Genomic DNA, 13,304 nt, shown 5'->3' on the forward strand with positions numbered 1-13,304 from the left:
GGGTTCGATTCTAGCTTCGACCGAACACCAAAAAGTTTTTCAGCGGTGGATTATCCCACCTCAGTAATGCTGGTGAAATTTCTGAGGGTTTCAAAGCTTCTCTAAGTGGTTTCACTGCAATATGGAACGCCGTTTGGACTCGGCTATAATAAGGAGGTCCCTTGTCATTGAGCTTAACATGGAATCGGGCAGCACTCAGTGATAAGAGAGATGTTCACCAATGTGGTTTCACAATGGACTGAATAGTCTAAGCGAGCCTGATACATCGGGCTGCCACCTAACCTAATCCTTGGGCCAGATCTGTGGAATGCGACATACGACGAAATACTTAAGACACCCAAGCCAGGCGATAACTTTCTTCTTGGCTGCGCTGATGACATGGCCGCGTGATAAGGGCGAGAAATACGGAAGAGGCTCAACGTAAACTCCGCCAAACTATGATGCATAGCTTAGAAAAGACCGAACTGCTACTACTAACGACACAGCATCTGCCTCTAGAAATATAGATACACATAGACATGGTAATCCCAGCAATGCAGTCAATCAAGTACTTTGAACTAAGGCTGGACTCGAAACTAACGTACTCTAAACAGTTAGAGTACGCAACGGAGAAATCTGCAACGATATCGTCGCGACTGAGCAGGCTGATGGCAAACATAGGAGGTCTCTATCGAGGATACTAACAGTATACTCCTCTATGGATATCAGATCTGGGTGTCGACCTTACAGCAACGGACTAAAGTGAAAAGACTGCTTTCAGTAAAGAGAACGGCTCTGAGAACCACTTCAGCATACCGCACGGTATAATGGCAGAAGCTGCATTAGTGGAGCCACCTCGGTGCAATGGTTAGCATGCCCGCCTTGCATACACGAGGCCATGGGTTCGATTCTTGCTGCGACCGAACACCAAAAAGTTTTTCAGCGTTGGATTATGCCACCTCATTAATGCGGGTGACATTTCTAACGGTTTCAAAGCTTCTCTAATTCGTTTCACTGCGATGTGGAACGCCGTTAGGACTCGGCTACAAAAAGGAGGTCCCTTGTCATTGAGCTTTACATGGAGTCGGGCAGCACTCAGTGATAAGAGAGAAGTTCACCAATGTGGTATCACAATGGACTGAATAGTCTAAGCGAGCCCGATACATCGGGCTGCCACATAACATAACCTAACCTAACCATGCCCGCCTTGCATACACAAGGTCAAGGGTTCGATTCTCTCTTCGACCGAACACCAAAAAGTTTTTCAGCGGTGGATTATGCCACCTCATTAATGCTGGTGACATTTCTGAGGGTTTCAAAGCTTCTCTAATTCGTTTCACTGCGATGTGGAACGCCGTTGGGACTCGGCTATAAAAAGGAGGTCCCTTGTCATTGAGCTTAACATGGAATCGGGCAGCTCTCAGTGATAAGAGGGAAGTTCACCAATGTGGTATCACAATGGACTGAATAGTATAAGCGTGCCCGATACATCGGCCTGCCACCTAACCTAACATAATCCTTGGGCCAGATCTGTGGAATGCGACATACGATGCATGGCCGCGTGATAGGGGTGAGAAATACGGAAGAGGCTCAACGTAAACTCCGCCTATGATGTATGACTTACAAAAGGCCGAACTGCTACTACTAACGACACGGCATCTTTCTCCAGAAATAGAGGTACACAGAGACATGGTAATCCCAGCAAAGCAGACAATCAAGTACTTTGGACTAAGGCTGGACTCGAAACTAACATACTCTAAACAGATAGAGTACGCAACGGAGAAAGCTGCTACGGTATCGTCGCGACTGAGCAGGCAAACATAGGAGGTTCTCTTCCAAACAGAAGAAGGATACTTATGGAGAAGACTAACAGTATACTCCTCTATGGATGTCAGATCTGGGTGTCGACCTTACAGCAACGGACTAGTGCGAAAAGACTGCTTTCAGTAAAGAGAACGGCTTCGAGAATCACTTCAGCATACCGCACGGTAGTGGCGAAATCTGCATTAGTGATAGCAAGAACGATCCGAATAGACCTCCAGACGATTGATCGGCAAAAGGTTTTCAAGGTCAAACAAGATACCAAAATTCACCAAGAGACCACAAATAAAGGGTGATACGGTCAAAATTTGGTCAAGGGAAAACGCGTGTAAATCGGTGAAATCGTTTATTTAAAAAATCAAATTAAATTTCTTTTTCAAGTTCAATTAGTATAAAATTCAGGAAAAATATTCAGTTAGGCTTTCGCTTTTCCAAATCCGAATTGCCGGGCCTCACGCTTGACACCTGCCATCAGAGTTTGTACAGCCACCTTGTCCACCTTCTTCGCCGCTGAAAGCCAGTTTGCCTTGAACTGCTGCTCGTCATTAGCAGTTTTTTTGGTCTTCTTTAGGTTCCGCTTGACAATAGCCCAGTATTTCTCAATTGGGCGGAGCTCTGGCGTGTTGGGAGGGTTCTTGCCCTTGGGAACCACCTGCACGTTGTTGGCGGCGTACCACTCCATGGCCTTTTTACCGTATTGGCAGGATGCCAAATCCGAACAACCGTGTTTCTTCAGGAAAGGCAGCAGACGTTTATTCAAACACTCTTTTACGTAAATTTCTTGGTTGACAGTCCCGGAAGCTATGAAAATGCTGCTTTTCAAGCCACAGGTACAGATGGCTTGCCAAACCAGATATTTCTTTGCGAACTTTGACAGTTTTATGTGCTTGAAAATATCTGGTACCTTTCCCCTTCCTTTTGCCGTATAAAACTCTTGTCCCGGAAGCTGCTTGTAGTCGGCTTTGACGTAGGTTTCGTCGTCCATTACCACGCAGTAAAACTTCGTCAGCATCGTCGTGTACAGCCTCCGGGATCGCGCTTTGGCCGTCGTATTTTGTTTATCATCGCGATTTGGAGTCACTACCTTCTTGTAAGTCGATAGTCCGGCTCGTTTTTTGGCTCGATGCACGGTTGTAGACGATACACCCAGCTTATTTGCGGCATCTCGGAGAGAGAGGTTAGGGTTTCGCTTGAAACTACCGGCAACTCTCGTTGTCGTCTCAGCGGCTTCCGGTTTTCGATTTCCCCCCGATCCAGACTTCCAAATATTTTAATTACATTTGTAACGGTTGATTTGGCAACTTTTAGCGATTTTGCCAGCTTTGCGTGCGAGTAGCTCGGATTTTCGCGATGCGCGAGCAATATTTTGATACGCTGCTCTTCTTGCTTGGACGGCATTTTGACAACTGAAGAGTGAATTCCAAAATCAAAATAGGAGCAACATTCTACACACACACACACCTTCAAAATGAGGGGTGTTCAGGATTTTTAAATGCAAAATTGAAAGAAATACGTCAAGTTTATATTGACCAAATTTTGACCGTATCATCCTTTAGATGGCAGGTACAATGGAGAAACGAGACACAGGGCAGATGGACACACCGACTTATAACTGACTTACAGTTATGGCGAGAGAGAAGATTCTCTCTAGTCACGGATATTTTCGAAAGTAGCTGCATCGTAGGGGGAAATGTAGCTCAGAGAATTGTATTTACGAAGATGAAGAGGTCGCAGATGATGTCGAACATACATTCTGTAGATGTAGCCAGTGGATATAACGACGGACAGCGCAAGAATATGAAATTGGACATATATCTCCGGGAAGTATAATCCAGTAAATGGTACAGAGTGAGGGCAACTGGGAGGCCGTAGGGCGATTTGTAGAACAAGTTCTCCGCATGGAAAAGGTTGGCATGGACTCTGTGACATGATTAATATAAGCTTGAATCTGGATGCAGACTAGAAGGATATGATCACGGATCGCGTGAAGTCCACATCGAAGTAGTGCGAAGGTGGTTTCGCGGTGGTAATCATACCCCGAGGGAAAAGGGATGGGTTTTTAGCCGGTAACCAATTGTAACGGAATCCGACAAATGGGTGGATACACTATCTGGTGCATAAAGCATCTTCCTAAATTAAATTAAACCTAAAACTAAATTGAAATACACCAAATATTTTTTTTCTTAACTCCTTTTATTTGCATTAAAGTTCCAAAGTGAGCTATGAACGTGTTTTGTTGCTAACTGTAATTTACTACATTCTAATTTCCCACCAAAAAATTCGGAATTTCTTAAAATTTATACATTTCACCATAAATGAATGCACCCATCTTAAACTTTGTGCGAGTATGGCTCTGAAGAAACATTTGCAATTTCGTCATCATTTTATTCTTGGGATGGCTTAGGCCACTAGGAGCCCCAGCTATCCCAATGGCCTATACATTAAATTATAGGACCTGGATTCTTGTTGTGCAGTAACCAAATAAAAAATAATAATAAAATAATAAAAAAATTATAATGGATAGCTTTGCTTGTATCTTTCTTGCCTTTGTAATATGAATATAAAATCGTATCACATGATAAATGTTTGCTATTTATTGTCACAACCAAAATACTCTTGAACTATACAATCCATGTATGTAACATATATTGGCATACAGAAATACATATATAATAGGGAACATACATATAATAAATTAGAAATTTGGGAATACGCGCTTATACTACCGTACTACCGTACTATCGTATCAACAATTTTCGCTAACCTCTTTTTCTCTTTGGTTCGATTGAACCTCTAATTTTACAGGAGCCACCAAGTTTTTTCCGTGTTTCATAATAATCCAATGTTATATTAAATTCAAAATTTCCAGCGTACATTGGTATAATTGCATCGGTTATCATCATGTTGGAAACGTTATACAAATAATTCTAAAAGACAGAAAAGGAAAGAATTTTTATAAAGATACTTTCGAAACCTAAATAGAGAGATAAACCCAAACAGCCCGAATCCACCATTAGATAGTCCTTATGAGGCGATCAAACATAAAAGCCTGTTCAAAAACAATTGGGAAATGCACGACAGGAATATTCACTAAAGACTGCCACGTGAAATAAAATTGTCGCTACTCACACTGTGATAGCAAAAGTCGCTAGACAACGCAACAAAAAAACACAGAGATAATTTTATGATAAAAAAAGGTTTTGTCTTAGGTATTGTAACGGAACGAAATACAAAAAGTATTTGTCCTTACATGAATTTATTTAATTGTGCTTTACGTTGTTTGGTATATGTGTATTTTATGTGGCCACTATGCATATGCCCACTGCACCACTCTCCACATGCCCACTTCCATTCAATGCAGTCTGAGTGGGTATGGGAAAATGCTTTATGAGGCAATCTGACTTTTGGGCAACATTTATTTCTGCGTGCTATGAGTATAATTCTCATCTACGTCGTGGCTGTGGGAGAATATAAACTCGGGGTTTTTGGGCAACGAGCAAGGAGTCCCGACAGCCGAAGGGTATTGAACACGACGAGTGGCACGACCGCAGTCAGTTCCCACTAACGACAGGAACTCTACCACCGCACTAAGTGTTTCGGCATTTAGCTTGCTTCCGCACTAATAGCTTCTGTTATTAGCTTGCTTCCGCAATAATTGTTTCGGCAATTAGCTTGCTTCCGCACTTATCGTTTCCCGATGATTAGCTTGCTTCCGCAATAGTAGCTTCGGTTGTTAGCTTGCTTCCGCACTAGTAGCTTCGGCTATTAGCTTGCTTCCGCACTCTTAGCTTCGGTTATTAGCTTGCTTCCGCACTAATAGTTTCCCGATGATTAGCTTGCTTCCACACTAGTAGCTTCGGCTATTAGCTTGCTTCCGCACTAGTAGCTTCAGCTATTAGCTTGCTTCCGCACTAGTAGCTTCGGCTATTAGCTTGCTTCCGCACTAATCGTTTCCCGACGATTAGCTTGCTTCCGCACTATTCGTTTCCCGACGATTAGCTTGCTTCCGCACTAATAGTTTCGACTATTAGCTTCCTTCCGCACTAATAGTTTCGGCTATTAGCTTGCTTCCGCACTGATTGTTTCGGCAATTAGCTTGCTTCCGCACTAATCGTTTCCCGACGATTAGCTTGCTTCCGCACTAATTGTTTCGGCAATTAGCTTGCTTCCGCACTGATTGTTTTGGCAATTAGCTTGCTTCCGCACTAATCGTTTCCCGACGATTAGCTTGCTTCCGCACTAATTGTTTCGGCAATTAGCTTGCTTCCGCACTGATTGTTTCGGCAATTAGCTTGCTTCCGCACTAATCGTTTCCCGACGATTAGCTTGCTTCCGCACTAATTGTTTCGGCAATTAGCTTGCTTCCGCACTAATAGCTTGGGCTATTAGCTTGCTTCCGCACTAGTAGCTTCGGCTATTCGCTTGCTTCCGCACTATTCGTTTCCCGACGATTAGCTTGCTTCCGCACTATTCGTTTCCCGACGATTAGCTTGCTTCCGCACTAATAGTTTCGGCTATTAGCTTGCTTCCGCACTGATTGTTTCGGCAATTAGCTTGCTTCCGCACTAATTGTTTCGGCAATTAGCTTGCTTCCGCACTAATAGCTTGGGCTATTAGCTTGCTTCCACTAGTAGGTTCGGCACGTCGTTTGTAGTTTTGTTACTAACCTAACAACGAATCAACACCGAATCGCCACATCACCCGGATTATCAACGTACACTATCAACACTGAATCGCCGCATCACCCGAATCATCAATATATCCCGCATCACCCGAATCATCAATATATCGCCACATCACCCGAAACATCAAACTGCCGCCGCATCACGCGAATCATAAACATCGGCCAACCACCGACTGCCGACCAAACCAACACAACCGATAATCTTCATCACACACACGCCTTCCCCTCGCATGCAAAGTAAAATCTTCGTCGTACAAACTCTTTACCCATTTACCTGCGAAGTATAATCTTCGTCGGACAGACGCTTTCCCTCGCCTGCGAAGTAAAATCTTCCTCTTACAAACTCTTTCTACATTTGCCATTCGAATCTTCGTCAGACAAACTGCTTCCCCTCCGTGTCAGCGAAGAATAATCTATGGTAAATTTTGTCAATATCTTATTTTTATAGAAAATTTTGTCAAATTTTTATTTCTGTAGAAAATTTTGTCAAAATTTTATTTCTATAGAAAATTTTGTCAAAATTTTATTTTCTATCGAAAATCTTGTCAAAATTTTATTTCTATAGAAAATTTTGTCAAAATTTTATTTCTATAGAAAATTTTGTCAAAATTTTATTTCTATAGAAAATTTTGTCAAAATTTTATTTCTATAGAAAATTTTGTCAAAATTTTATTTTCTATCGAAAATCTTGTCAAAATTTTATTTCTATTGAACATTTTGTCAAAATTTTATTTCTATAGAAAATTTTATCAACATTTTATTTTTAGTGGGAATTTTGTCGAAGTTTTTTTTTTCAAAAATGTATTTCTATAGAAAATGTTGTCAAAATTGTATTTCTATAGAAAATTTTGTCAAAATTTTATTTCTATAGAAAATTTTGTCAAAATTCTATTTCCGGAGGAAATTTTGTCAAAATTTTATTTCTATTGAACATTTTGTCAAAATTTTATTTCTATAGAAAATTTTGTCAAGATTTTATTTCTATAGAAAATTTTGTCAAAATTTTATTTCTGTAGAAAATTTTGTCAAAATTTTATTTTCTATAGAAAATCTTGTCAAAATGTTATTTCTATAGAAAATTTTGTCAAAATGTTATTTCTATAGAAAATTTTGTCAAAATTTTATTTTTGTGTAAGATGTTTGCAAAATTGTGTTTCTATAGAAAATTTTGTCAACATTTTATTTCTATAGAAAATTTTGTCAAAATTTTATTTCTGTAGAAAATTTTGTCAAAATTTTATTTCTATAGAAAATGTTGTCAACATTTTATTTCTATAGAAAATTTTGTCAAAATTTTATTTCTATAGAAAATGTAGTCAAAATTGTATTTCTATAGAAAATTTTGTCAAAATTTTATTTCTATAGAAAATTTTGTCAAAATTTTATTTTCTATCGAAAATCTTGTCAAAATTTTATTTCTATTGAACATTTTGTCAAAATTTTATTTCTATAGAAAATTTTATCAACATTTTATTTTTAGTGGGAATTTTGTCGAAGTTTTTTTTTTCAAAAATGTATTTCTATAGAAAATGTTGTCAAAATTGTATTTCTATAGAAAATTTTGTCAAAATTTTATTTCTATAGAAAATTTTGTCAAAATTCTATTTCCGGAGGAAATTTTGTCAAAATTTTATTTCTATTGAACATTTTGTCAAAATTTTATTTCTATAGAAAATTTTGTCAAGATTTTATTTCTATAGAAAATTTTGTCAAAATTTTATTTCTGTAGAAAATTTTGTCAAAATTTTATTTTCTATAGAAAATCTTGTCAAAATGTTATTTCTATAGAAAATTTTGTCAAAATGTTATTTCTATAGAAAATTTTGTCAAAATTTTATTTTTGTGTAAGATGTTTGCAAAATTGTGTTTCTATAGAAAATTTTGTCAACATTTTATTTCTATAGAAAATTTTGTCAAAATTTTATTTCTGTAGAAAATTTTGTCAAAATTTTATTTCTATAGAAAATGTTGTCAACATTTTATTTCTATAGAAAATTTTGTCAAAATTTTATTTCTATAGAAAATGTAGTCAAAATTGTATTTCTATAGAAAATTTTGTCAAAATTTTATTTATAGTGTAAATTTGAGGAGGAAAATTTTGCAAAATCTACACAAAAGAAATATTTTCTGATTCAATCACAAAATTAATTGATCCAATTAATTTTTTAATTGAAATGACTTCAATCACAGAAATGATAGTATCAATTAAATAATTAATTGAACGTCAATTAAAAATTAATTGGTCCAATTAAAAATAAATTGATACTATTAATTTTTGTGATTGATTTTTGTTTCGATTAAAAAATTTGTTGAATCAATTAAATTTTTAATTGAATATTTTTTTAAACTCAATTAAGACTTTAATTGGAAAATTTTTCATGAATTTTTTTTCTGTGTACCAAAAAATTAAGAATACTACCAAGCAGTAAAAAATCTACCATTTTTGGTAGAATTCTACCAACTGTGGCAACCGTATGGAGGATATATATGAGCTTGGACACGGACAATTTGATTTAGTTCTTTTCTGGATTCTACTACTAGGATAAATTATTTAACATTTACCTTTTTTAATGGACATTCTATGGGTAAATTACTACTTCGCCGAAGTTCAATCAGGACATTTTGAACCATAGGAATTCTTTGTATGGTATTAAAGGCATCGCAAATTCTCATTCTTAAATCGATGAGTTTAACAATGCGTTTACTCCTCGCTATATTGTAGTACATTCGTATCCAAGCTTCGGCATTTGTATCCAATGAACGACTTAATTCATAGCAGAAACCGAAACTGTATCGACTTGTAGCCAATTTATTTAAAGTACAAGTAAATATTTTTACCCAATCCGGATCGGAAATGTTACAGGCGACGTCATGAACCACAAGATCGAATTGACGTTTGGCACCCTAAATAATCGTAAGTCCATTAATAATATTAAGTCAAATTTACTGAGAAATTTTACCTGAATCTTAATGACGAAAGCACACATTATCAATAAGACAGAGAACATTTTATAGAACTTATGCGGTAACTTCATTGCGATTTTCTGAGTTTACGTACGCCAGTACGAATATTAGACAAATGAGTTGATATGCTTGACTCCGAATATGTTAAAATCCTCAACTCGACAGAAATATAAAGCAAATCGCATATAATTTATTAAAAAGCTTTTAGCAAATGTCTGGTTTTCTATATCTTCCACAGAAAAAAATATGAACGTCGCATATTTTTACAAATGTAATTAAATAAAAAAAAATCCAATTTACAGATTAATTAGTTTTGTTTTACAAAAAAACGGCTTTATTCAATAAATTTTTAATTAATGTGGGTGTTTTTTGATTATTGTAATTTTTACTATGTACCCATAGTGCTCATGGTTTCACTCTTCTCTTAGTGTAGCAATTTCAGTTAAAAATTCTTTAGATGAATTTATTGATTTGATTTTTTTGTTCCAATGCAAGAGTTTTCTATCATTTTACGCCATGTGTGACATCATTTTAGCATCAGTTGGTAAATGTTTATAATTTATAAATTATATATATTTATAAAAACTAACTAAATTTATATATTGAATATCTCAGATGCGTTAAGTGATTTTTCTATTTTTTCTCGATTCTATCAATGAAAATTGGAAACATTAACATTTAGTTTTATACACGGTTATGGTTTTAAGTCCATAGGCGTACATATTTGGGAAGGCAAATTGAAATGCTGGGAATTGTCCATCGCTACTCTTTAGTTATTATTATCTTGCTGGAAATATATATAGGTGTAGTGTACACGGTTGCCACACGATCCAAAAATAATCTACCAAAATGTAAAGAAACTTTTACCAAACAATTAACAAATAAATAAATAAATAAATCTTTTTTGAAGTTTTTGATTTTTATAGATAATTTTGTCAAAATTTTATTTCTATAGAAAATTAGGCAATTTTTTCTATAGAAAGTTTGCCAAAAATTTTTTCCTACAGAAAATTTTGTCAAAATTTTATTTCTATAGAAAATGTTGTTCATAGGAATAAAATTTTTCCTATGAAAAATTTTGTCAACATTTTATCATAGAGAGAATTTTGTCAAAATTTTATCCTATAGAGAATTTTGTCAAAAATTTATTCCTAGTGAAAATTTTGTCAAAAATTTATCCTAATTTTATTCCAAGACAATTTTTTCAAAATTTTGTTTCTATAGAAAATTTTGTCAAAATTTTGTTTCTATAAGAAATTTTGTCAAAATTTTATTTCTATAGGAAATTGTGTCAAAATTATATTCCTTGAAAAAATTTTGTCAAAATTTTATCCTGGAGAGAATTTTTCAAAAATGTATACCTAGAGCAAAATTTTATCCTATAGAATTGTGTCAAAATTTTATTTCTATAGAAAATTTTGTCAAAAAATTTATTTCTATAGAAAATTGGTCAAAATTTTATTTCTATAGAAAATGTTGTCAAAATTTTATTTCTATAGAAAATTTTTTCAAAAATTGATACCTAGAGAAAAATTTTCAAAATTTTATCCTATAGAAATTTTCTTATATAATTTTGTCAAAATTTTATTTCTATGGGAAATTGTGTCAAAATTTTATTTCTATAGTAAACTTTGTCAAAATTTTATCCTAGAGAAAATTTTGTCAAACTTTTATCCCAGGGATCCGGAGCGGAGCGGAGCAAGCCCTTTTTTTGCCGGAGCGGGAGCTGCATTTCTAAAATCCGGAGCGGAGCGGGAGCGGAGCGGTTTCCAAATGAAAAACCGCTCCGCTCCGAATAAAATATTACTTGAATGAAATGTGTAACTTTGAAACTACACTGTGTAGGTAATTTCAAATTTAGCTAGTACTTAGCGTAGTGTGAGTAAACGTTTAAAATGTACGATATGTATTTTTGTACGTACGTACATTGGGGAAAACACAACGTGTTTTTTAGTAATTGTTTTCAAAAACGGCAAATGTCAAAATATATATCTAGTATGTGTTGTAAAAGTAACAACAGTACTTTCGATCAATTTCATCCCGTATTACTACAAAGATGTTTGTAATGAACGTCAAATAAATGCAATTAAACGATCTTATTTATATTTAATTTTTTAGTTTTCTACACTGAAAAAAATATTGTCGTGAAGTCAAAGATTCCATGTCCTTAGAATAAGAATGCAAATTTTGCTTAACATGGAAGACGCATTTCTCTAAAATAAAGTTTTTTATACCCATCACCATAGAATGGTGACGGGGGTATAATAAGTTTGTCATTCCGTTTGTAACACATCGAAATATCGATTTCCGACTATATAAAGTATATATATTCTTGATCAGGGAGAAATTCTAAGACGATATAACGATGTCCGTCTGTCCGTCTGTCCGTCTGTCCGTCTGTCTGTCTGTCTGTTGTAATCACGCTACAGTCTTCAATAATGAAGCAATCGTGCTGAAATTTTGCACAACCTCGTCTTTTGTCTGCAGGCGGGTCAAGTTCGAAGATGGGTTATATCGGTCCAGGTTTTGATATAGTCCCCATATAAACCGACCTCCCGATTTGGGGTCTTGGGCTTATATAAATCGTATTTTTTATCCAATTTGCCTGAAATTTGAAATCTGGAGGTATTTTATGACCGTAAAGAGGTGTGCCAAAAATGGTGAGTATCGGTCCATGTTTTGGTATAGCCCCCATATAGACCGATCTCCCGATTTTACTTCTTGGGCTTATAGAAACCGCAGTTTTTATTAATTTACCTGAAATTGGAAATCTAGAGGTATTGTAGGACCACAAATACGTGTGCCAAAAATTGTAAGTATCGGTCCATATTTTGGTATAGCCCCCATATAGACCGATCTCCCGATTTTACTTCTTGGGCTTATAGAAACCGCAGTTTTTATTCAATTTACCTGAAATTGGAAATCTAGAGGTATTGTAGGACCACAAATACGTGTGCCAAAAATTGTGAGTATCGGTCCATGTTTTGGTATGGTCCCCATATAAAACGACCTCCCGATTTGGGGTCTTGGGCTTATAGAAAGCGTATTTTTTATCCAATTTGTCTGAAATTGGAAATCTAGGGGTATTTTCGGACCATAAAGATGAGTATCGGTCCATATTTTGGTATAGCCCCCATATAGACCGATTTCCCGATTTTACTTCTTGGGCTTCTAGAATCCGAAGTTTTTATCCTATTTGCCTGAAATTGGAAATCTAGAAGTATTTTCGGGTCATAAAGAGGTGTGCCGAAAACGGTGAGTAGCGGTCCATGTTTTAGTATATCCTCCATAAGAACGATCTCCCGATTTAACTCCTTGGGTTTCTAGAAACCTTAATTTTTATCTGATTTGCCTGAAATTGTAAATATTCTGGTATTTTAGGCTCGGTCCATTTGGTAATGCCTCCATATAGACCGACTTCACTTGAACTGCTTGAAACTCAATGTAAAATTTCCAGATTTTACTTCTACATATTTAAGATTTCAAATCAAGACGCTATTTTATAATTTTCTTGCACACTTACAAGAGATGTTAATGATTCCTCTAAAACTCAAACAAAAATGGTTCTTATAAATCCAGAATCTGATATAGTCCTCATAGGTGAAATCTTTAAATTTAACTTCGGGAAGTGTCCTCAAGTCCTCACGCCCTCCTAAAATTTCAAAGGAAACCCTAATATTTGGTTCATGGTGGTGGGTATTTAAGGTTCGGCCCCACCGAACTTAGTGCTGTATATACTTGTTTTCTTGTCCAAAAGGCAATAAACTTTTGAATGAAGTTGTAATGTCCTTATAATTAAGTGATTTTACTTAAAAATGTGTATCATAACATGAAAGATAAAATTTTTGAGGTAAGG

The 13,304-nt window shown here is 35.7% G+C and overlaps 2 protein-coding genes across 4 annotated transcripts in view; one reads left to right on the forward strand and one right to left on the reverse strand.

Moving 5' to 3' along the window:
- Dg (Dystroglycan) overlaps positions 1 to 13,304 on the forward strand; it is a 765,125-nt gene that overhangs the window by 409,862 nt on the left and 341,959 nt on the right. The window lies entirely within an intron of this gene.
- On the reverse strand, positions 4,091 to 9,471 carry LOC142239981 (uncharacterized). Its single transcript, XM_075311708.1, has 4 exons — positions 9,445 to 9,471; positions 9,047 to 9,388; positions 4,565 to 4,727; positions 4,091 to 4,221 (listed from the first exon to the last, which is right to left on the reverse strand). The coding sequence occupies exons 1-4, from the start codon at positions 9,469 to 9,471 to the stop codon at positions 4,091 to 4,093; spliced, it is 663 nt and encodes a 220-aa protein (XP_075167823.1).

Source organism: Haematobia irritans, chromosome 5 (genome assembly GCF_050003625.1).
Source record: "Haematobia irritans isolate KBUSLIRL chromosome 5, ASM5000362v1, whole genome shotgun sequence".
Lineage (NCBI taxonomy): Eukaryota > Metazoa > Arthropoda > Insecta > Diptera > Muscidae > Haematobia > Haematobia irritans.